This window comes from Talpa occidentalis, unplaced genomic scaffold (assembly GCF_014898055.3).
Source record: "Talpa occidentalis isolate TD23 unplaced genomic scaffold, MPIMG_talOcc4v2.1 talOcc4.3, whole genome shotgun sequence".
NCBI lineage: Eukaryota > Metazoa > Chordata > Mammalia > Eulipotyphla > Talpidae > Talpa > Talpa occidentalis.
Genome location: NW_023603184.1, coordinates 78,989,796 through 79,015,923, shown reverse-complemented (window position 1 = coordinate 79,015,923; position 26,128 = coordinate 78,989,796). Strand labels below are relative to the sequence as shown.

At 33.9% G+C, this 26,128-nt stretch overlaps 1 protein-coding gene across 4 annotated transcripts in view; it reads right to left on the bottom strand.

The window, feature by feature from the left end:
* The window catches only part of ARHGAP15 (Rho GTPase activating protein 15), a 621,973-nt gene that overhangs the window by 458,982 nt on the left and 136,863 nt on the right, over positions 1 to 26,128 (bottom strand). For all 4 annotated transcript variants that reach the window (XM_054699701.1, XM_054699703.1, XM_054699704.1 and 1 more), the window contains one exon: positions 21,600 to 21,689. In XM_054699701.1, coding sequence (XP_054555676.1) covers positions 21,600 to 21,689 — 90 coding nt within the window. The remainder of the gene's footprint in view (positions 1 to 21,599; positions 21,690 to 26,128) is intronic.

Below are 26,128 nucleotides of genomic sequence, written 5' to 3'. Positions count from 1 at the left end.
ATGAATAAGGAGCTAGGAAAATAAGAAAATAATGCAGAGAGACTCTATGCATTACACCAGAATAAACATTTTTACTAAGAGCAGAAAAGAACACAATTTATACTACAAAAAACTACATGGAGGCAGAAAACTTTGCAACACCTCATACAGAGGACAGGGGCAATGGGGAGATGTTTTGAGATAAGAGGGATTTTTCTGACATAAAAATGAAACATATGAAAAATAGATGCTGGGCAATTTTTAAAAAGTTAGACCCAAAAAAATGAAAGAAAAAAAAAAAAACATTGAAGTGACCATCAATGTTATGAACATAAATAACAATAACCATTATGAGCTCAAACTCTTTTGCATTAAAATATTTTAATGTGACTAGTAAATTAGTGGGAAAATAATTATGATATTAAAAAATTTCTAGAATACAGATATAAATAGAAAGGAAAATAGGTTGTTTATAAAGAACACAGATTGTTTTCATAGTATACTAAGAGTCTGAAGACAATTGTACAATATTAAGATAATTTCGAAAGAGAAAGCTGATCAGGAGATTTGATCTTACAGTAATTATAATAAATTATATTGTTAAAATAGTAAAATCAGTTCCACTGGGTGCCATGTCAAAGGAATTGAAATACCATTTCTGAAATGCTCATATTAGAAAGGAAAGATAATATGTAATAAAAAAAATAAGCATCACTAAACCATAGAGAAATGATACATTATTCACAAAGTGGTATTGAATGGTGAACTACTTATATCACCTAACACTACACACCAAAATAAATTATGAGCAAATTAAGTATCACCAATAGATCAAATAGTTAAATATTCAAGATAATATTGAAATCTTTTAAAAAATGTGCAACCCTGGTACAAGGTTACTCATTTCAGAGCAGTTAAGGACTTTAATCTTAGATTTTAAATGTAAAGAAAATCATATCACAGGCATAACAGAAATGTCTCCACACAGCTGAATCTGTCTAAGTGGCAGCATATTGAGAAAGTGAAAATCAGGCAAGTTTCATAGTTGGTAAAAAATATGAATATAGATTGATATTTTATTTTAGAGGTGCATAGAAATTATAAAAAAAATAGTTGCACCTTATTATGGAAGAAATTGTTCAAAGGTATTGATAGTTGCTCAATTTCCAGCATGCACTCTAAACACACAATATCATTCATGGAGAGCAGTGTTGCTTTGAAAATTTTTCCTCTTGATTTTCTCACTGTGACCAATGAAGTAATAATAAAAATGAAAAATGGCTTTGAAAACAGCTTGGCTTTTAAAAAATCTTTTAACCAAATTAATAATTTATTGGAAGTGATTTAGAACACTTTTTCAATTGGAAAGTAGAATATTTTTTCAACTGACTGATTCAGAGTTTTTGAATTCTTGATTATTTTGTTCCTACCTTCAAGGAAGATGTTCAAAATCTGATTGGGTGAATGGGAATTCCTCTTCACTTTATTGATTAAAAAAATGACTCACTGAGCAGATACTAATTCAAAACTCAATTCTGCCAATCATCAACTGCAAGGATATATTTACGAATTGGAACACAATTACTGAGAGGAAAATGTAAGAATTGGATGTGTGAGCAGGGGGCCCAATGGACTATGGTGGAGGAGAGTGGGTGCCTTGATGGTGGGTGTGGTATGGTGACATTTCTGAAGAGGTGTGTCACTATACCTCTGAATCATATACATTGCTGTAAAGCAATGTCACCTCAATGGGAAAAAAATAAAAAAGAATTGAATGAGTTAGCTGACTGTAAGATCCTGACTTTTGTAAGACTCATTTTTTTTTTAATATGGAGATCATCACAGTTTTAATGGCAAAAGTTCAATCTTATGTGTTAAATATCACCTAATTCCTGAAGATCCCTAAATATCTTTATTTTTGACCTCTCCTCAATATGCAATGTTCTTAATTCTCTCTTTATATATTAATTAATGGAAAAGGTTGAGAAACATTATTTTAATGAGTTTAAAATTTCTTTTTAAAATAGTAATACTGTGTTCATTAAATGTAAGGGACATTAATATCTACTGGTACTGATTCTACCAAATTAGTTGTAAGTCTCTTCTTTTTGACATACAAAAAGTTATAGATGCTTAATATATAGAACTTGATGTGTTTGGATATGAATATACAATCGAAAAACCATCATCACAATCAATGCAATAACTTAGCCATTACCTCTCACAATTTCTGTATATATTAGACCATGGAAAATAAAGAAAACATTCTTGAGAATTTTGGCATATGAATATTTGCAGTAGGAAACAAGCAAACCATACTATTTTCTCTTGCTTAAATAAGTCTAGTCTTCTAATAAGAAGGAATTCTTTTAATAAGAAAGTTTATTTTTATGCTATTGAGAATCTGATTGACTTTTTTTTTTTTTTTTTTTTTTAGCTCTTTGAGATATATTTACTTAGGGAGTACAGCCCTGCATTTACACTGGATAATTGCAATGGATAACTTCTTTCAGTAATTATTATCAGTGTTGATCATAATTTAATATTTGTAAAGGTCAATCTTCTATTTACTCTTAATCTATTAGTTCTCTTCTTGATATCTTCTACATTATTTGACACTAACATATCCATATCTTACCATAACCAACTTGGTTGTCAATATATACATCCAGTGATTACACAATCATCTATTTTATCCAAAAATATTAATTCCTAGTATATCATATTTCTATTAGAAATCATTTAATAATCACATTTTCAACTCTAGAATGAGTAATTTTTTTAATATATCTGTATTAAGACTTTTTACTGACTTGACTCCATTTGTTTTAGAGGAAAAAGTACTTTTTATACAAGGTACCAAAAAAATGTTTTACTGATTCTGTTCCAATTCACAGCCATATAAACAACTATTTGCCATTCTTTTCTAACACAGAACTCATTTTGTTTTTTTTACATTCTTGGGAATTCCAATCAGTTTAATTGTTTGACAGAATTTTCCTGCCTTTCCGTAGAAGGTGAAAATTTTTCAAGTGCCAGCAACATATACCAGAATATTTCCCAGGAGTGGCAACTAATTGCAAGTTGGTTTACTGGGACTGTTGTTTGAGGGCCTTTTTGTTAGTTTGTTTTATACCAATGTGCTCTACATTCTCAAAAGCAGGGCTTAAAACGTATGCCTTCAAAGTTAAAAAAAAAAAAAAAAGCTACACTCCGTAAAATTACTTTGCCATGATAGCTACATACACAGTGTTGAATTGCATTCATTTTTCACTGACATTAGTTTGTACTTTTGCTAAATTAAAGTAGTTTTTACTTGTAACAAATCTAGAGCATTAAAAATAAGGTTTATGCCTCATTCTGAAAATATAGATAGCTTTTTCCCGAGCAAAATGTGTTCTTTTCGCTATTGAACAATTTACATTAACAGCTTCCATTTCTTCTTCCATCATATCTAATATTATCTGTTTAGTATAACCTCCAAAGGATATAATTAAAAAATGAGATAAAAAATCATAACTTCCTATGCCAAATATTTGTATTCTAAAAAATAATTGTTATTTCAACAACAAAAGCAGTTACAGTACATTTTCGCAGCAGAGTATTTCCTAACAGGCCAACAAAATCAGACATAACATGTGTTGTACACTTCACATCTTTAATGATATATTTAAGTATCGATGACTACAATAGAAACTTATTTGGTGATGTAAGACATTATTCACTTACCAATGAAAAAGGAATAAATCTATTAACAGAGCTCAACGTAAACACTTTGCAACCCTTACCTCATCTTTGTCAGCCTCAGAAAGTACTCATTTCACCCTGAATTCTTTGACCTTTAGTTTCTATAATTCATGTATCTGACTTCAACTTAAATAATTATTGATGCAAATTTTCTATATTTGCAGCACATTTGAACTGATTTAAGGATAGGTATGAATTGTTATGCAGGTTGGCATATGCTGCTGAATAACTTGAACTATAGTTTCACATTCACGGAATTATCAAAGGAACTGAGTTTGGTTGTTTTAAGTGAGTCTTTATGTCACTATCAATTACAAGTAAGCCACAAATTGTATTAAATATGCCTTTGTCTCTGGAAAGGATTGATGAAATTTCACCCTTTTAAAACAACAACCACCCTTAATTTAGCTGGAGCAGGTTCTATGAGGTGATTGAATATTGGAATGGGTAGGGATTGTGGTGGTCTCTATTACTATTCACCAAGTATTCTAGAGTACAGCAGTGATCCTATACAGGGGAGGATGATATATCTGTTCTCTATTGGCACTTTGGCTTCCTTTTTCACATGAAATGAAGGCAGATATGACATATCCCACTTCCAGATAGAAGCTTAAAGGTCAATATGCAGCTTGTCATATCTATTCCAGATAGAGGTTATTCTATCAACCTAGGACCCAAAGTAAAGGCAGTATAGAGGGGAACAACAAAAAATTGTTCATAGAGAATAAATGAGCCTATCTCTATGGGTAGGGGGGCTATGAATTGAATTATGGTAAATCAAAACCCTATTGATATATGTTCCTTTATATTATTCTGTTAATGTTTTCTCTTTGTAATATCTATTTTTTTTGGAAACATGAGTGAATACTGAGCAAAGTTCATGAAAAATAAGTAAAGGTAATGATTTTATTCATACAATGGAAATCCTACTCAAAATAATTTAGCATTTTAAAAAGTATATAAGCAGTGGGTCCCCTAAATCTCTGTTACTGTATTACATTGGATTTATCAAAATGATTAGAAAATGATTACCCTTTCAGAAATACTTTACTTATTATGTAAATTTAACAAATGCATATGCTAAGTGAATAAAACAATAAATAAGAACTAGCAATCTGCGACACATATCATTTCCAAATCATATCCTTTGTGAAAACAACCTACTTGTAATAGCCACTACTAACCACCTTTGTTTGCTTACTTTGGGTTCTACCAAATTTAGTAGGATTTACCAATAGCAAGCATTAGTGACTTTCTTAGGTCTTCCATTTGAAGTATGTATCTCATTATTTTCTCCACTGCAGTTTTCACAATGATTCATTTGTGTTACACTTGAAAAAATAATTTTGATTGACTTTAGAAGATTGACTTATGAAAATAATTTTTTTATGGGGTGGGAAAACAATTTAAAATAAACTGTGAAATAAGGGACATAATGGGAATAAATGAGAAATAGTGTTATTGACTTTCTTAAACATAAATTAGACATTTTTGAAATCTTCCTTGTTCCAAGATTCTGGAGTTCTAGTCAGTTCTATGAAAAAGTAATAACTGAACACACAATTTCTAAAATAACTATGACAAAAACATTTATAACTTAGTCTTTTTATAACTGAATAATTTTATCTCCTGTTTTTTCATCTGTTCCTGAAGTTAACCTAACACAGATTAGAATTAATAAACTTTATAAAATTTTAAAATTTAATTTAATTAAGGAATTCAAATAAATCTTTAACCTAAGACAGAATATTCTTATTATTGCTCAGGTTTAACATTAATACACTATGCTTATCTTTGTGTTAAATTATGCAAGGGAAAAAAAACCATAAATAAATCAACTAATTAAATCTTATTTACATATTTCAGAAAGAAAAAAAGAAACAAATTATATTGAAGACTGGTCTAGGAATCACATGTTTACCTTACATAAATAAATATCTTTTGACCTGGAAAATCCTGGGAAAACTGTCAGGAATTATAACAGCACATTTTTCAAGATTGCAGAATTTGCAGGATATTTCATTTTAAAACCCAAAGTAATATGGACTTTATGTTTTTCTTACCTAATAGTGATTTACAGAGAAGGTCATTTTCAACTTTTTAGGAACAAATTAAAAAAAAAATACCTTTTGCCATGAAAATATGACAAATATAATTTTCTTAGGTCATTTGCTAACTTTCTATCAACAACACAAAAATCAAATTTCTTACTCCTAGAAACTCTTGAAATGCCATAACTTTTCAACTATATTTAGATTTTTCAACTATTGCTCTATCTGCTTTCATGCCTTAAGGTTTAGTTTTTGGGTTAGAACCTTTACAGCTGATAACCTAGCAATGACCTGTGGCATCTTTGTACCACTTAAAAAAGAAGCACAGATATACAATATTCTCTGATTTTTAAGAGGCCAAGAAAGATACTATCTTGAAGACTCTGAACATACTGTTCTATGAGCCTTTGCTGTCATTTTTTCCCTTGTAACTTTTCAAGCCAAATTATGTTGCCTCCACCTAATGTTGCAAAAACTTTGGGTGAAAGCCCAAAGTGATTCTAAGACTCTGGTATGGTTCTGTGTAACCTGGCTTCTTTCCTGGAAGTTAACTTAGTTAGGCAGCTATTTCTATAAACAAACTGAGTAACAGAGAAGACAAATGACCAGTAAAATGCCATTACCTGCATTTTCTCCACAACCTTGTAAGGAGCTGGTGATTAGTAGCTAATTATTAGAAACTGACATCATGATCTGATTCTATAACCCTTTAAAATATGTTTTATACTGATGGAACTTTACTTTCAAATATGTCGTCATTTCTCATAAAAATCAATTAATTAAATTTCATTTATAGATGTATTACTTTTATCGATTAGTTATTGCTCTGTAACAAACTAGCTCAAAGTTTAGTGGCTTAAAATAGCAATAATTTATTGTTCCCTATCAGGGAATTGGAATGCACTTGGATATTCTCATACTGTAATATGACCACAAACCCTAGACAAAAATATCCAGATGAGTTAGTACACTGTGGAGTAGGAATATCTGTGGATGCTACTCATAAACTTATTAATGCTATCCATAACTTATCAATGCCTATAGAAGTTCAGGTTATAGTGCAAGACCTTTGGGTACGGGCCCATATGACTCTGAAGAACTAGAGTATAATGTTACTGTGGAGTTTGTGACAGAATTGAGTAAGGACATCACAAGAAAGGCCACTAGGGGTCAGAAGGGAGGTTTTCTCACCTGCAGTAAAGGAACCTTCATCAATTGAAAAGTAGCTCCTGTCTTATCACTGGAACAGCACTGAGCCTGAGCATATGATGATAGAACATCAAGTGACTGTGCAACTTCCGCTTCCCATGATGAGTGGGTCTTGTATAATACACTGAATCATAATATTGGGCAATAATCCAGAGGTGGAAATACCATATTCAGAATGTGGCCCAAGCATGTCTACAGGACTTATAAAAATCACATAAACAATAGTATAAAGTCCCATTTTGGTGAGGATGTGATGAAAAAGGAACTCTCCTACACTGCTTGTGGGAGTGCAAACTAGCCCAACTACCATGGAAAGTTGTGTGGAGATTCTTCACACTACTAAAAATGGAGCTACCATATGACCCAGTGATTCCCCGCCTAGAGATCTACTAAACAGACACAAATACATAATTCAAAAGGATACTTGCTCCCCTATGTTTATTGCAGCATTATTGATAACAGATAAGATTTGAAAATAACCAAATGCCCAAAAATAGATGACTGGATCAAGAAGATGTGGTATATACACAATGGAATACCATTCAGCAACCAAAAAAGATAAATTAATGCCTTTAGCAACTTCGTGAATAGAGCTGGAAGGTATTCTACTCACCGAGGTAAGTCAGAAGGAAAAAGAAAAATATCAGATGGTTTTATGTAGAGAAGAAATATAGAGGAAACAAATAAAGGATCAGGGAAAAAATAACAATAAAAAACAAAACAAAATTAACAGGCAACTATAAATCAGAGACATTCCGCAGGAGAGGGGTGGGGAGAGGGATCAAAACAAGGATAAGGAGAGCACAGGGGACTGTGATGGTGGTGTACCAGTGAATTGGTGGTGGGAATTCTATGGGGACTACAACTGAGAAAAGAAAGCCAACATTGTACAAAAATGAACAATGATGTAAAATATATATAAATAAAAAATTAGACAAATAATAAATTTAAAAAAGGTCACATTGCAAAAACAATAGGGGCCTCCCTGGTGGCACAATGGGTTAAGATGCAGCACTAGGAAGCTATCCACAGCCACCGCAGCACGAGTTCGCTCCTCAGCCAGGGAGGTGACCCACATGGCACAGTGGACCTCTCCTCTCTCACCTGCTGCTCCCCTCACCAGTTTATTTCAGTCAATCTGTCTGTTCTGTTCCCCCCTCTGCCTCTGGTAAATCCTCTCATCCCCCATACCTCTGGCCTGTACCCCAGTTCTTGTATCCATAAATAAATAAATATTTTTAAAAAACAACAATAAAATCCCATTTCATCTTTCACTGTAATACCAGTGCCTCTCCCTGGGACTGCACCTATGGTCTCTTCGGAATTCTCATGCCAGCTGATAAAGGATGCCAAATTCAATTCTAATTCAACTCAATGTGTTGGTGACCTCTGAAAAAAATAGACTGCAGCAGTGCAGGTCCACCCTGAGGTAACTATTGCATAGTGGTAAGGAGAAATCTTCCCTTGTTGAGAAATATAAGCAATAAACTTGATTTGCTAACTTTGAAAAGGTAGAATAAGCTGATGTAAGGACATAAACTGATTTCTAAAAAGTGGAATGTGGCTTTGCTTGTAGAACAGAGGCCTGGAAGACAAAGCAGTCTGGCAAGTGTCAGTAGATTCAGGGGAATGGACACAGTACATACAGATCTTTACGTCTCATCTTAATGCATTAAAGTGTACCAGTGAGTAAGCCAGTGCACCAGATGACTTCAGAGACTAAACTCTAGCCTCTATCTTTCGCCCCTGAGACTTGCACAATAGGCTCATTAAAACAGTGATTACGGCAAGAATGGAGAATGCACAGACCCAACACCATGGCTTCCTCCTATCAAGGCTGATGAAATTCCTACCCCTGCCAATTGTTCATTTGTCTAGCAACAGGGGCAGGAACTCAGCCCTACAAGGACACCAACCAAGCTACTGAAGGCAAATTGGCTATACTAGTCTCCTTCCTCCCTGGGGAAACAGTGATTCATTTTTACTGTAACTGACATTAACTCTGCATATGGGTTTGCCTCATCAATCTGTGATGCCTCTGCTTGCTCCATTATTCAATAGTTTTATGAATGTCCTACTAAATAACATGCAGTTATTCCCAACATTTTCTCACACAAAGGAGGTACAACACTGGACACATAATCCTGGAATCCACTGTTCTTATTAATTAACATACTATTTGAAAGCCATAAATCTAATAGAATAATGGAATGAGTAATTAAAGTCTCAGTTAAGGTAGTAGTTGCATTATATACATTGAGTCAATATTTGCTACATGTCACAGTAGCTAGACTATATGAATTTAAGGACCTAGAGAAAAAATATAAGTTGCTCCTGTAGTAACCCATTTGCAGCATTTATGTTTCTGAGTTTTGCAATTTGACTCTGAAAACTAAAAATTCTTCTTGGGTTGGGGGAGAAGTTTGCTTCTAATGGTGATTAATAGTGGTATCATTGAACTTAAATCTATGATCACTGCTGATAATTATGGATATTCCACATGTGGACCAGCAAGAAAGTAAAATATGACTATTCTTAGGAAAATTGACTATTCTTATGAGGAAAAATGAGTATTTTAAGATGGTCCTGTACAACGGCAGATGGAGAGGTGATTCAGGAACTAAGAGGATTCACTGAGATGTCTCTTGGTATTCCATGTCTAAGGAGAGCATGAGCTGCCAATGACAGTGAATAGCACCTGTCAATGTCAAAAAATTAAGGGCCCGGATCTGTCAGATAAAAAGAACTGATTCAGTTTATGAGGCAAACACAACAGACTAGCTACCATCCTAAATGAGGATGTAGAAAATCCAGAATGAGCAGCAAGGAAGATAAATGATGAATATCAAATACAGGCTCAGAAACTGTTACAATAGAGTATAGCTTTTTCCATGAAACTTTTGATTAATTCTTTTTGAGAGATTGAGGCCACCCACCATCTTGAAAACTCAGCAATGGTTTAGATTAACGTAAGGACAAATCAAACTGAGTATTGCAAGGAGTGAATTGCGTCACATACCTCTTGTGCCCTGTCTTACATCCTCTTGGCTGCAGCTGGTATAAACAGATCTGTGTGGGCTTAAAATCCCTTTGTATTGATTGCACCTTTCCTTGAGCCTACACCACTTATCTTTAATTTTCTGCCATGGACAATCTCTGAGTCTAGGGAGTAGAGCACCTGAAAGAGCTTCTTGAAACAACCATACGTTTGCAGCCTGAAACTCAGGAGATTTAAAGACATTATCCCAACTCAGATGCAACCATAAAGTAAGGGGGTGAGAAACTCATGGACAGAAGTTCATACTGTCAGTTCTTGGGTACAGAATTTTGACAAGCACCCTGGCTACTTCATGACCAACTTAGTTAAGGCCCTTTGAGGGACTTTTCTTTTTTCTCTATTTCACCTTTGCTAGTTCTCAATTCCTGCTTTCTTACATCGTCTCCTAAATAGTTGTAACACAACCTAATCTCAAACTTTAAGGGAGAACCCAGTCTAAACCAGACGGCATGTATTTCAAGCCTATTTGCTGAAAGAGAACTTAAAACTAGCTTTCTGTGAAAGGAAAGGATCATTCCTCCACTGAGATACAGCTGTCACTGTCATAAAATTTAGCATAAACAAATACACCATCAAATGCCCTGCTATAAAATGTAACATCCAGCCATTACATACTAAAGGATTTAAGGTGACATCATTCATACAGTCTATGAATGATCTTCCTGACTCAATGGGAATTTAGTGTTAAGTAGCTGTAAGAGTTGGCCCAAAGCAAATACTATTGAAACAAGCATTAGCAACTTATGACTACAACCTGGGGCGAGCTGACCGTTGCTACCATCCCTATAATGCACTAGGCAGCTGTATCCAAAATGAACAGGAGAATAATGTATTTGAAATTTTATATATATAGAAAAGAGATGAGGGGTTAGTCATTATTGATTTCACTTTCTTTGTAAGATTTTGTTGTTGGTGGTGGTAGTTTTCATATCCTCCTCCTAAATAGTGGTAGGGGAGTAGAAGGGATTGAACATTCCTTCCAGAAAAGATGAGCAGTGTTCTTCCATAAATCAAATTAACGAATTTGATGAAAGAAGCATGTTAAGTGATTAAAGTACCTGGGTCTAGCACATGTGCATCCACAAAATGAAAAATCTTAACTAGGAACTTAAAGTACCAGTTTATCTAAAAATAAACATTTATAAATTTCCTAACAAAGAATAATATTCTTACAATATTATAATTCTTCACATTTAGTACAATGGTTCTTCATTATTTCACTTTTATTAAATCATAAGGTGGTTTAATGATACAGGCAAATATTCTCTAGAAATTAGATATTAACTATTAAATATTCCTGAGAATGAGGATTAAACTTCAACTTCCTCCTGGGATAATTCTTACTGATTATCTCCTATAATCTTCAAAGACTTGTGATCTATATAAACTTCCACTTTAAGGATCAGGTTTTTCATTCATACTATGAGATATTCTACAGTTATTAGGAATTTAAAACATAAACTAAAATAGCAAAGATAACCTTATTTCTTCTTGTTAAGAATGAGCTAATGCACTGGTACTTGAGAACTACCAAAATTTCCTAAAGAACAGTTTAACTATTTTATTTGTAATAAAAATTGCAATGCGAGCTAGATAATATTTGCTATTTAATTTGTAAATCCAGGAAGAAAGATAACTTTATAAGTCTCTGAATCATTAACAATCAGATTTCCTTTTGAATTGAAGGAGTAGGAAGAAATCTTGAGTTTTATAAAGTCCTATATATTCCTCTCTTTTGACACCCTAAATTATGCTAGTTCCAAAATCAAACTCAGTGAGTGGTAACTTAAAAAAAAAAAAATCATGCTTGGATTCAAATGAAAGATTATGGCATTTCACATGGATCCTTGTAGTGTAACATTAAATTCAATATATCTTCCTGCATTTGACTACATATTTATTTCTAGCAGAAATAATATCAAGAAAATTCATCAGTCAATAATAGCCAAGATAAATTCCTTAGATAAGCCATAGAAAAATCCACTTTTATGTTCAGGACAAAAGATATACAAGTGTACTTGTACTTGACATATACTCCATTCTAGGACAGGACAGAGGGAAAGGAATGCCATCAGATGACTGAAATCAGGGAGAGGACATCATATCTATATTTCATCTCCTAAATAAAGTCCTTTTTGAATACCCTCGCTAGAGCACCCAGCCAAATCAAATCAGTGAAGTCAGTGCTGAAACACCCACTAGCCACCAGATGGCAGCAATGCTTTTATGAATAATGCAGCATTCTTTGCAGCCCACCTAAGATCTCCTGTTAATAAAAGAACACTTACTTTAGTAAAAGGACAGATTTGATCATGACAAAGTCAGCATTTTTTTTTTTTTCATGTCAGTAGTTTTGTTGTGGGGGATTTATACTTGCTTTCTAGAATTTGCCCCTCTCCTTGGCCCCCAAATATTTACGTTCTCACACAAGAAACATTGAATTGCTGTTGAATTTCATTTTGATGTTGTGGTAGAAAATCCCTGTGGCTTGAAACAAATGTTCTACTTTCTGATGAACAAATAACATCTGCAATTGTAAATGTTCTAGTGTAGCTGTCAAAAGTGAAATGTTCCACATTAGTCCCTGCCACCCTCATTGGTATATCCCTACACATCAAAAGTGTGTTCCTAACCTCCCTTTCCACAAATTTGTTTCAAATCCATTACAGATCAAAAATATCAGAAGCTTGTCTTCCACTTCATTTACTTGTGGGAATTTTGAGGGGGAAAAAAAAACTTTCCTAAATTCAAGACAAAATACAAAAACCTCTTCAGGTCTAAGTTTCTGGGAAGGAGATCTTCCTACCTTCCTGTCCTGTTTGAAGCTGTTTGTAGCAATTTGCTGTGTCACTTTAAACTTGTTGGGTTGCACATGTTCACCATATTGTTAGAATTTCTCCTATTGCTGGAAATGAATGTTAGGCAAATGGATGGGACTTAGTCCAAGAATCTAATAGCTTTTTACTAAAAAGAAATTCATCTAACCCCTCGAAGTGGATGTCCCTCCCTTGATCAAGTCAGTTTATACTGATATGTTATCTGCAAATAGTTCAAACAGCTTCCTCCCTGATTTCTCCCCACCATCAGGCATTTGATTTCATTGTTTCACTTAGGTCATCTCTCAACATCCTGTTTTGTTAAGATAAAAAGAACAGCCTCTTCACCTCTCCAAACACTGAGAATCCTTAACTGTTCTGAAGTATTTTATAACCTTCCTTTTAATATTTACTTTCTGTTCAATGTTTAGTAACACATTTAATTCGTGCTGAAAGACTTTGCATAGATTCTACAAGTGGTTTCTCTTGTTCTGTGCAATTGCTGGTATTTTCCTTTCTCCTTTCATCTTAAATGTGTGTGTGTGTGTGTGTGTGTGTTTTCTTTTCAAGTCTTTGTTTATGGATTCTTGCTTTGTTATTTTCTTATACTGTTTTAAACATTGTTCTGAGGTTTGAGAGTTTTGTTCACCACTGCCCAGATTTTTCTGCTGCTCAGTGGTTTGTGGCATATAAACACTGAGAATATATCCTTTTTTCCCTTTGCCTTCAGATCCAGCCTCATTACCTTATGTTTCCCAAAACTGAATGGCATCAGCTATTTAACTGCCAGTGATCCTATGCTACCCAAAAGCACTCAATTTTATTCACCCTGTGTCATCCTTATGGACAAGCTGTAAAATGTGATACCATTTACAGGGCCCATCTATTATGTACCAGTTTGGGGGATTTAGTCATTCCTTTTTCTGCAAGAGAACTATTTGTTATTCTTAAAAAAAAAAAAATCACACTGGGCATGAAATAAACATGGCTGCTCACTTTTTAAGATACAAAATTAGAATTTAGAAACATATATGAAAAAGGGATGCATTGGTCTGAAGGTGGTTTCACCAGCATCGATGTAATATTTTTTGTACTTTGCAAGATGAAAATCACAAAAGGAACAACTGTAACACTTGATGATTCTACTGTAATCCTGTGCAATCCCCCATAGACAGTGGTTGCTTTTGCAAAGGTGAATGTGTATGGTCTTAAATCCCAGTTTGATCCCATGAACTCAGTTAGTCTTCTTGGTTCTATGGACACAAGCAACTGCACTATAGCCCATGCATGGCACTGACCATTACACTAGTTCTACCAAAACATCAGGAAATAGAATAAATTCAATGAGCAGAGGGGATTCACATCAAGATTGCAATAAATGAAGAACAGCATGTTGTGTTTAGCTTAGTGTTAGACTAAAATCCAGAATTTATTCCAAATACATAACTCTTGTCTTAGAGTAGAGGGAGACGGTTATTCCAGAAGACAATGTGAAGAAAGCTAACGAGGGAACCAAGCTCATTAGGTCACATGCCTCCATTCTTATAGGAAAAGTTTGTTCTTATTCTAAAATGTTAAAATCATAATCAGCCACTCTGACATTTTCCCTTTTTTTTAATTTCAATTTATTTTATTTTATTTTGGAAACTTAAGATCTTGCTTCCTTTGGCTTGTGTGGTACTAAATTTTACTAATATGGCTATTATCTATCTTTACTGTCATCCAGTTGCATTTTACTTTGATGATATTTCAAAAGAAATAAATACAGCAAAATTTCATTATGACCTGTAGCAATTAATGGAACAACAAAGTTGTGCAAATGAGCACATACCCTCATAGACCACTAAGTTCAGTTGAATCAACAGGCAACTTGGACTTGCCATTGTTTTCACAAATAATAACAATTTATTAGTATCATAACTCTAGACTTGAGATTATACTTTTTTATTTAAAAGAGAGCTTTATGGTTTCTCAGAAAATATCCAGAAAAAAAAGACAGTGTTTCCCAAGTCTTATGTTCTGAACAAATAGAATTGTTCTTCATTGGGGTGTACATTCCATCCATCAGCTGGCTTCTTTTCTTCTTTCATCAGTCAGGCTAACATGCTCTTTAGTCCTCACCTTAGATTCGTGCCATCAATTTTATTTCCTGCCCCCAGGCTCTCTACTTTGCAGTAAATCTTATACACCCCTGACATTAATATCCTAAATCAAGGCCCCAATTACAAAATTATATCACTCCATTCATCAAAATTCTTCCCTGCAATCCCACTGGCAAAATTAAAGCCAAAATCATAAAAATAATCATATCACTTTCCTTTCCATCAGAAAAAAAAATATTGTCCTGATACCTCAGTAGGGGAATATGAATGTTGTTATTGTTTCTCTTTCATTTGGGGGGCATAGTTGCTGCTCTTCTCTCTAAATTGTCTTTGCAAGTTGGTATTAAGAACTTAACAGAGGCTTTCAGGGCAAAATGGTTTTTCATAAAATATAAACTTGGAAATAATTAATTCACTTCTATAGATTAGATATTTCACATTAATTACACTACTATAATAATTTAAATGAATAGACCATTAAGCATAATTTGAGGACAGATTCTTATATAGGCAATGAAGGAAAAGATTTACATGAGGTCTATTAAATTTTAGTATGTTAGTTAGTATATTTAGTATTATTAATGCAGCCGAGAATAGAAGTAGAGCAGAAATCTTGAATTATATTTCACAGGGATCTTTTGTCCCATCTAGATTCTTCTGGGATCTGCATCCAGAATTTCTCTCAAAACATTGTGAGATGATGTGGTTAGTAGTTAAATAATAATGCTGGTTGTATTTATATTAAAAGCTATACTTTATAATTGATTTCAAGGGGAGCTAGGTGAGGTAAAGACTTTTACATCTCATTTCTTTGGTGGGGAAAAAACTTTGGGTTGGAGGAGGGATCCTGCCCTGGATACACATAAAATTACAACAGACATAACCCAAACTGGAACACAAATGCCCAGATTCTGTGCTCCATTGCACCTTCTGTATGGTAGATGAATATCTAATAGGTAGATAAAATGATTGGGGACTAGCTCGAAAGAAAAAAAACACAACTGTATTAGACATTAATGATGCTCTTACTGTGGTTTATTTTTAATGTCATGCCTTTTAAGATATACTGTGCGTAATTCTCTAAAGTGAAACCAGCTTTACTTGAAATCTAATGCATATATGAATGTGAAGAATCAGCCTTTTGCATTTAGTCTAACTACAAGCATTGAAAAATGAAAGGGAAAATTGGTAAAAGCTCAGATTTATTTTAAACCATCACGTTTAACACAAGGAAATGGATAAAAGCAAAATACCAGTAGTTTTCCTTTTGGCTTAAAAAGACATTTTCCAAGATGTTATTAAATTATCTTCGCATTAATAAACTTAAGTAGTACTTAAACATTTTAAGTTAAGACATATTCAGATCAGGAAGAGCAATCAAATTATGCTTAAATGTATAGCATATCCATGGAAAATATTACATTAATATGTTTAATATACATCATAGTAAGAAAATGTCATCCCATGTCAGAAAAGCAATACAAGCAATGACAAATCTATTTCAAGATTTACTTTACTTTTAAGCACAGGACCTGTTCCCCTGAGGTATTTTTATATATTAAAAAGAATCTCAAATCCAGGAAATTTGGCCATGATTGTTATTGAGTTTATAAATTAATGGTGGAAGGAACAGAATAGACTTTCATCTTCCTGAATCACTTAATATTTTTTTGCCTTTTAAGAAGGTAATGGATATAGTTCTAATCAGCAATATTTTGTTAATAGTAAGTTTATCTTATTTAAAGTTCCTCATCTATAGATAAAACTATAGATTCATGGGTAAACGTAAAACTATACGTTCATGGGTAAATTTTTTTAAACTTTATTTTAATTTAAACTCAGAAAAAACAATTGAGGCCTAGTTGTTGTCTGACTCTGATAAAAGGTAAATTATTAGAGTAGAATGATTTAATTAATTTAAATGAGTAATCATCTATACTCTTATATATGTTCTAATGAAAAGGACCAAGGAAACAGTATTTTTTTATTCTTTACCCCCTATTTATATAAGGGAACAGAGTTAGTACTCTGGAAGTCACTGTGGAGTAAAAAGACTTTTGTGGGAACAATTTCCTGCAGGGTTTCTTTTTTTATTTTAATGATAGTGAATATATACACATATATTCAGTTAAAGAATGAAACCCTAGCCTTAGCAGTAACTGTTGAGTCAGTTAAAATGTGTCCAGTCTTCTGGCTTAACAAGTATAAGGCAATGGTAGATACAGCTTCTGTCTCTTTATTTCCTTTGGGGAGGAGACAAAACAAATTTACATGACAGAAGTAAAGAATATTTTTTTTTTTTTTATTCGTTTGTTTTGTTTACACATGCACTGGGTACAGTCAGAAGTGCGGGAGGGTGAGAGAATTCACCAGAGCCAGAGCGGGGAGCAGAGCAGGCAGAAGGACCGAAGTACACTGCTGAGGGGAGCAGCGGGCAGCAGGAGAGGTCTGCGCGCCATGTGGGACCCTCTCCCGGAGGCCGGGGAGCGGCCGGGGATCGAACTGGCGCCGCAGAGGCCGCGGGCAGCTTCGCAACCCAGCGCTCAACCGCTGCGCCACCGGGGAGGCCCAGAAGTAAAGAATATTTTTAAGTCCTAAATAAAACAACATGGAATTAATTACAGTGATTGGGACCACCATATATTTAATAAGGGGCTAATACCCTGGAGATTGGGAATGCTTCAAAGATGTATCATCTATCTATTTGATAGCATGCCATGAACTTCCTTTTCTCAGATTTTCAAAAATATCTAATTCAGCAAGTCTTCAAGGGAACGCAGGAAACATAACTGAAATTTTTCCTTCAACTTTGAAGTAAGAAAATATTAAAAGACGAGAATTACTTATTGTTCAAAATTATTTTGTCAATGTTACTTCAGTTGAACGTTCTATTAAAAAATTTTAAGTCTGATGTAAGGCAAAAGAAGAAGGTGAGGTAAGAGAAGAAGGTGGCAGAATCCTTGCATGTGTTACTGCTGCTGCCTGACAACACTGCCATCCTCTACCATGGTTTTATTTAGTTATTACAACTATCTCTCTGTAAATGACATTTAGGATTATTTAAGATTATGTTGTAATCCTTTTAATCCTCAATGCTTTAAATTTCAGGCTAACCACCAAAGAGCAAACTAGCACTTAGCAGGAATGTTTAAAACATGTGATTTGAACATAAATCTTTTTATTCACTCTTTCCCTGATGAAGAACTAGTGTTGTTCTTAAGTTAACTAAGAAAACTCATACCACAGTTCATTACAAATCACTCGGTTGCTAAATATTTTCTCAAGCTACATCAAACTTGTGATGTTCCTTGACAATTACACTAAATGCAGAATCAAGCAAAAGTTAGCAGCATTGAACATTTACTGATTTAACTTAGCATTTCTACCACTTTTTATAAATACAAATGTCTTTCGGGGGGGGGGGTGGAAATGCTCAGTAAAGCTATTAGATGTGTGTGTTCACACACACACATACACTATATATGTATATGTATATGTATATTTATACTTATAAAACACATATCATGACTCATCTACATACACTTTATTGTAGAACTTTTTAATACATTTTAAAAATATATATATTATTTATTGCTAAGGAGCACCAATTATACCAGACTGCATTGTTATAAAATAGGCAGATGTTCTTGAACTCAGCCAGGAAGCATCATACTGATTTACTGAAAATTATTGAATACTGAACCTTAATAATAAATGTTGTCACTGTTACATTATGATGTACCAATGAAACAAGATTGAATTCATGTCAAGAGTTTAATAAGACTTTGACTATGAAGGAAACTTGGCTTTTAATTCAAAGAGAAAATGAACATGCAAACGTCCAAATGACATGTACAAATGAATGAAACAAATGAAATCCTTCCATTTTTTTTGTGTGTGTGTCTCAACTGTGCACTGAATCTTTCAAGCATGTCTCAGGCACGTAAATTTTTGTTTGTTTTCCTAATTCATTGAAGTTCGACTTCTCTACAGACATTGTAATTATATGGCATATAACTGCAAATCCATCAACTTTTAAAAGACAGATTTCAAATTTTAAATTATTTCTAATTTTGCTCTTCTTTGATTTTTCTTGAACCAAAAATCTCAATAGTCATTTGCTATCTGTAATCTATAATTCATAGACTGAGATTGAACACCAAGCCTAATTCAAACTTGGAATTCTAAAGCTATTTCTGATGTAGCACATCAGCTAAAGCTATGATGGTTCCTTTCCAGGCAGAAAGAAACACTTCATTATTCTGTAGGTAATGAAACCCTTGCGAGTGTGTGTGCGCGCACACACACCCACACACACACCCACACACACACTCAAACACCCAACAATGCCTTAATACTATGTTTTTGAGATATAATCATGTTTATTCTGATCATTTGAGAGTTAGACCCGCTAATGTATCTAATCAAATATTGATGCAAGTCATCTAGATTTAGCTCGCTGGCAAATCCTTCCCCATGCTTTTTCGTTAACAGAACTACAAAAGCTATTTATATTGCTCCTCTCAAAAGGCTTAGTCTTATAGTCTGTATCTCTGGATATATATTTATAAATTTTACCTAAGCTCCTGTGTTTAGGTGATGAAAAGATTTCACCATCACAAGAAAACCAAGTGACTCACCCCAAAGTGAATTAAGCAGGAAATGAAACTTGAGTCTCTCTCTAACTTTGTTACACAAAATATCCGTATAGTCAACTCTTGTTTCTTTAAAGTAAAAGGTATAAGAAAAAAAGGTAATCTGGATGTTCAAACACTGGGGTCCCATGAACTGCTGAGCTTCCTGACAAACAAAACTACCTCTTAAGATTTTCCCAAAAGCTAACGAAAGTGAGAAAAGATTTAATGTTTTGAAGGTATTACGGTACTATAATCAGAAATACAAAAAGCAAGAAGAATAATGAAACAGGAGGTGGCTAGTCACATTGCAAAAAATGTTAGAATGATATACATCATCGGTCTAGGTAGTTTAAATGTGCATCTATGTATATTATATTAATCACAACACAAAGTTATACATAAATACTTGTCTTTGATATTTACAGCCTCGCATATATCAGACATACTTGTCAAACATCCACATTTGTGAACAAACAACTTCATATGATTAACAGGAGAAACTGGAAAGGCTATCATAGTCCATCTCCAAGTGTTTCTATTATCCAAAAATTATGTCTATGGCAAATTTTAATTTCTATATTATATAACTAGGTGATTAAGCACCAAACTCACAATACCAAATACTAAAACACTCAGTTCACCTAATCCAGTTCAGAACTGATCAAATTCATCATTTATTTTGTCATTGATATTAAGATTATAACCTGCACTTTCATTATTTATGGCAGAATAGCAAGAAAAGTAAGAAGCTGGGAGAAATACCTCACTGGTCTACAATTCCTCACTTTAAAACAAGATTTTTTTTTCCTCCCTGGAGGTTATAGGACCTCCTGGTTCTATAAGGTCATATTCTAATCATTTTTGACTTTGTCCTTTGATTTCTAGGCAAGTAAGTTTGGTTTTCTTTTCTTTTCATATCCCTTCTCTTTTTCTTTTTGGGTAAGAAAAAAAAACTATTACATCAAAAATAGATAAGTAAATATAACACAACTAAAACACAAAATAATTTATTGTAAAATATGTTGAAAGTTTTTTTTTTAATTCACCTGGATCCAAATTACTTGAACATATCTGAAGTAGCATTTAGAAAACATAGTATAATTGAAAACCAGTTTTTTATCCTCAGTGAGAATTCAGATAGCAAAAGTCACATACCCATTTTTCTGAGACTTAATTTATTAATTTTAGCAATGTGTTTAAGAACAAAATTGAATTTTCTTCAAGGACCAAAATAGTCTTAAAAGATTTAATATAATAATGGCAATAATCTAGTTTCTTAGCTAAAAAATGATATAAATTCTAAAATAACCACTAAAATTATTGGTTACTTTGAAAATATAAATCAAACTAAATCTCATTCAGTTGTAGAAAAAGAATAGTCTTCACAAGCTAAAATTATTGTCAAAGGAACTTTAGCAACATTATATGCACAACACTGTTTTCCCATATCCTTTCTTGCAAGTATTTCATGATTTTTTTATTCAATGGGATATGGTTGAAGTTATACATCAGTTATTTTTTCCAAAACAGTAAATTACACAATATGAAAATATCCAGCTTTTATAGAAGTTCAGTTTTTTCCATTCCTTAAGTTACATTAGTAAATATAATTATGACTGAAGACAGGAATGGCAGTGAAAGCAAATAATTTATCATAATTAGTAAATATTATTTAGTGTATATTGAACACTTTACATCAGATTTGTCAAGCATTATAGGTTCAAGCCTCAAAAACCTATCAAATACATTGTAAAGTTCAAAGACTTGTGGATGTAGAATTAATTAGCACACAAAATATATTTTGAGTTTAGTTAGCAGGCACTGAGGGAAAAAATAAAAACAAAATCCAATGAAAAAGAGTCAGCGTTTTTTCACAATGATGCAAATAGTTCAGGTACATGAAAATATCAGAAGACTGTCTTTTTTGACTATTCAAGAGACCGCGGATTTAGAGGAAATAAAAATGAATCGAATATATGAATGAATCGAATATCTCTTACCTGAAAGACATTCTTTCTGCTTGATTTTTCCTTGGTCCATTCAATATGGGCTCCACACAAATCTACACTCTCCAGTTTGTGCCCAGTTTTCTGGAAAAAAAATGAAATGAATTGAATGAAATGAATTAAAATCATATTATATTGTTAGTGTATGTCAGGAAAAATAAGAGTTTATTTAGTTAGCAGCTCTACAGATTTACAATAGAAAGCCCTTCTACTTTTTTCAGTTTCTAAGAGCTATCTGGATACTCATGTTCATTACAAGATTGTTTCCAAAAGTCAAGACATGGAAATAATCTAAGTATCATCAATGAATGAACATTAGGAATGCTATATACATAAAACTGAAAAAAAAATGATTTGCCTACAAAAAAGAAGGAAAACTTGCCATGTGCAACAACATGGCTACACCTTAAGGCTGCTGTGCTAAAGAGACTAAGTCAGCCAGGGAAAGACATAATACATGACTTCACTTATATGTGGAATCTAAGTAATTCAAACTCACAGAAACAGAAAGTGATTACCAGGGACAGGGAAATTGGGAGATTTTAGTCAAAGGGAACAATTTTTTCAGTTATATGATTTAAGAATCAAATACACAGTATGGTAACAATAGTTGACACTATACCTTACACTTCAAAGATGTTCTAATTTACTGAAAGAATAGTTCTTAAATGTTTGCACCACACACACGTATGCAAAGGTAACTTTATGAGGAGATGGATATGTTAATTAACCTTATGTGCCAATCATTCAACAATATATAAATGTACCAAATTTCACAATGCACAATTTAACTTACACAATTCTATTTGTCAATTTTATATCAATAAAACTGAAAAAGTAAAAAAACAAATCTTATAAATATGTATCTAGTGCCACCACTGTGCCTTTTAGAGGTTCACTTTTCAGACTTTTAAAACTATACACATAAGTATATGTGTATTTGTGTCTAATGTACTTAATTTATAGCACATAGGCTACTGCACATGCTTCCTTTTACAAAACACAAATGTAGAGTTCAATTAAAACTTGTTTTATTTCAGTAATTGATAATAATAAATTTACGGGAACATCATCTACACTTGCCTATTCATATTTTCATATGATGTAAGTGAATCATATTTTAATTTTATTTTTTCTTGAAGATTTATTTATTTATTTATACAAGCACTGAGTATAGTCAGAAGTGCGGGAGGGTGAGAAAATTCACCACAGCCAGAACAGGGAGCTCTAACTAACTGAAGACAGACTAACTGAAGTACACTGTTGAGGGGAGCAGCGGGAGCAGCAGGGGAGGTCTGTGCGCCAGGTGGGACCCTCCCTGTGGCTGGGGATTGAACCGGCGCTGCAGAGGCTACCGGCAGCTTCTCAGCCCGGTGCTCAACTGCTGCACCACCAGGGGAGGCCCCATATTTTAATTTTATATAGCTCTTTTGTTTTGTTTAATACCTTGAAGTATCTAGATGGGTTGCTTTCAATCCATGAATTGGTTAATGAAGTCAGTTAGATCTTGGGGAAGATGGCATCAGAAGAATTTCCCTATGTTGACTGGGGAAATGACTGAGTTCAGATAGGCACTTTTTTCAGAGAATCCCATGATTTGGAATGAAACCATAGTATCATCACCAGGAACTAATAATGACAGAAGAGACATAGAAAAAATTCAGCTTAGGAGAAAAGAAGGTGAATGTGGAAAGAAGCAGTCACTTGTGGGGAGACCATGCCTCATATTAGCACCAGGTAAGGACAAAGCTAAGTGCTGTGGCTCTAATCATGGGAAATTTAGGCAAGAGTGCATTGATGAGGCCAGCACATGGGGTACCCAAAGAGGAAGACAAAGTTCGAAAAAACGTGAACCCCACTGCACACACCCCCAGGAACAGGCAGATACAGGAAACAACTGGATATGGTGAAACTGTTTTGAAATGTGCCAGGGCTACAATGAAGGCCCAATCCATAGACTACAGAGATGTGGGTCTGAGGCCTAGAGGGGAGGCCTAGCAGCAACAACATAGGCAAGAGCCAAGCCTATATACACCTCTCTCATAAGCAATGAACCTCTCCAGGATGACCTTCCATCACTCAATGGAAGGCCTAGCAACAGATTAGTTCTCCCTAACATACAGTGCCATCTACTGGAAAAGTGGAAGCTCTGCATTCTTAATATATAGAAAGTAAATAATGGGGAGATAGAAAACAAACAGCAGGCAATCTGAGTCCCAGGGGAACACTACATCACAGAGAGAAATCCAATCTCTAGAACCCAACCACAAGACATGGAATTTATTTTCTGTCTATCAGATACAGAATTCAAAATTACCATGAAAAAGAAATGGGAGAAAGCACAGAAAAGCTGATCAAAGATATACAAGAAAATCTTGAAAAACAAAAGAATGCCCTGAGAAATAAAAATTAATGAATGGAAGACTGACATTGAAGCTTTAAATAACAGGGATGCCAAAGATCAACATAGGAGATAAAAAAAATTGAAAAAGCTCTGTAAGTACAATAGATCAAATGGAAGATCAAATCAGTGACCTTGAAGATAGTAGCACACAATGAATTCAGGTGGAAGGAGAAAGAAAGCTATGAAGAAAAAAATAAAGAAATACTTCAATTAGCCAACTCCATGAGGAAAGTAAACATAATAGTAATGGGTATACCAGAAGGGGAAGAGAGAGAGAAGGGAGCAGAGAAATAATTTAAAGAAATATTAGAGAAAAACTTCCCAAACCTGGATAAGGAACTAAACATACATGTCTATGAAGTTAAACCAGCACAAGTTACATAAACAAAATTAGATGTACAGCAAGACACATGTTAGTGAAACTTCCAAAGTTTCAAGACAAAGAAAGGAATATTAGAGTTGGCTGGGGAAAGAAGCAGATAACCTCTAAAGTAATCCCATCAGACTTACATCTAACTTCTCTGAGGAAACATGGGCAAGGAGAGAATGAAATGACATATTCAAAATACTTAAAGATAAAAGTGCTAGCTAAGATTACTCTATCTTGCTAGACTCTCCTGAGATATGAGGGAGAAATAAAGCTTTCTCAACAAACAGAAACTAAAAGACTTTGTTTGCATCAATAGACCCCCAATCTATGAAATGTTAAAAGGAAATCTCATATCTAAATTAAAGGGAAGAAAATCCACAAAAAAACTAAACAAGGAAATTGAATCATAAAAGTAAAGGCAAAATAGCAGTAGCAGACTACTCTCTATATCAAAAATCACCCTAAATGTAAATTGAATGAACTCATCAATCAAAAGACATAGTGAAGCTACTTGGTTCAGAAAAGAAAATCCAACTTTCTGCTGTCTCCAGAAAATGCTCCTGAGTCCCACAGATAAACACAGGCTCAAACTAAAGGGTACAAAAGCAATCCTATAGGAAATATGACCCAAAGAAAGGCATGGACAGCCATATTTATATTGGATAAAATAGATTTCCAACTAAAAGAGTTAACAAGGGATGGGAATGGACATGATATAATGATTAAGGGAACAAAGCATCAGGAAGGCATAACTGTCATATGTGTGTGTGTATATATATATATCTGTATGTATACACATGCACATATACATACACATATACATACACATGCACATGCACATATATAAATTAATAAAGGTGCATCAAAATATATAAGGCAATCACAAGCAAATCTGAAAACAGATATGTAAAAACATATCCACTTTCCCCAAATGCCAGATCAAACAGACAGATAGTACACTGTAATCTTTAAAAAAAGAATTAAGCAATATGGGATTAATAGACATTTTAGAGCATTGTCCTACAAAAAAGCTGAACACACATTCTTAAGTTCACATGAGATATTCACCAGGATTGACCACATACCGGGTCACAGGATAAGAATCAACAAATTCATGAAGATTTAAATTATACCAATCATCTTTTCTGAATATCAAGGTATCAAATAAGAAGTCAACCATAAATAGAAAGCATAAAAATTTCTAATGTTAGCAAGTGAATGATACACTATTGAAAGATTATAGGTTAATGAGAAAACAAAGAATTAAAAAAAGGATATCTTGAGTCAAGGGAATATGAGGACAGAACTTTCAGGCTTTTGGAATATAGGAATAGCTATAATAAGAGTGAAGGTGATAACAATACAGGCCCACATCAAGAAATAAGAAATAGGGGCCTCCCTGGTGGCATAGGTGGTCGAGTGCAGCGCTGTGAAGCTGTTGGCAGCCTCTGCAGTGCTGGTTTGATCCCCGCCAGCCTTGGAGCAACCCACATGGTGAGCAGACTTCTCTCTCTCGCCTGCTGCTCTCTTCAGCAGTGTATTTCATCAGTTTGCCCGTTCTGTTCCCCGCTCTGTCTCTGGTGAATCCTCTCACCCTCCCACACATCTGGACTGTAGCCTGGCTCTTGTATAAATAAAATAAATCTTAAAAAAAATAAGAAATAAGAAATAGTACAAAAACACTAATTTGAAGAGAAATATGCACTCCTATAATGTTCATTGTAGCACAATTTACAAAAGCCAAGTTAT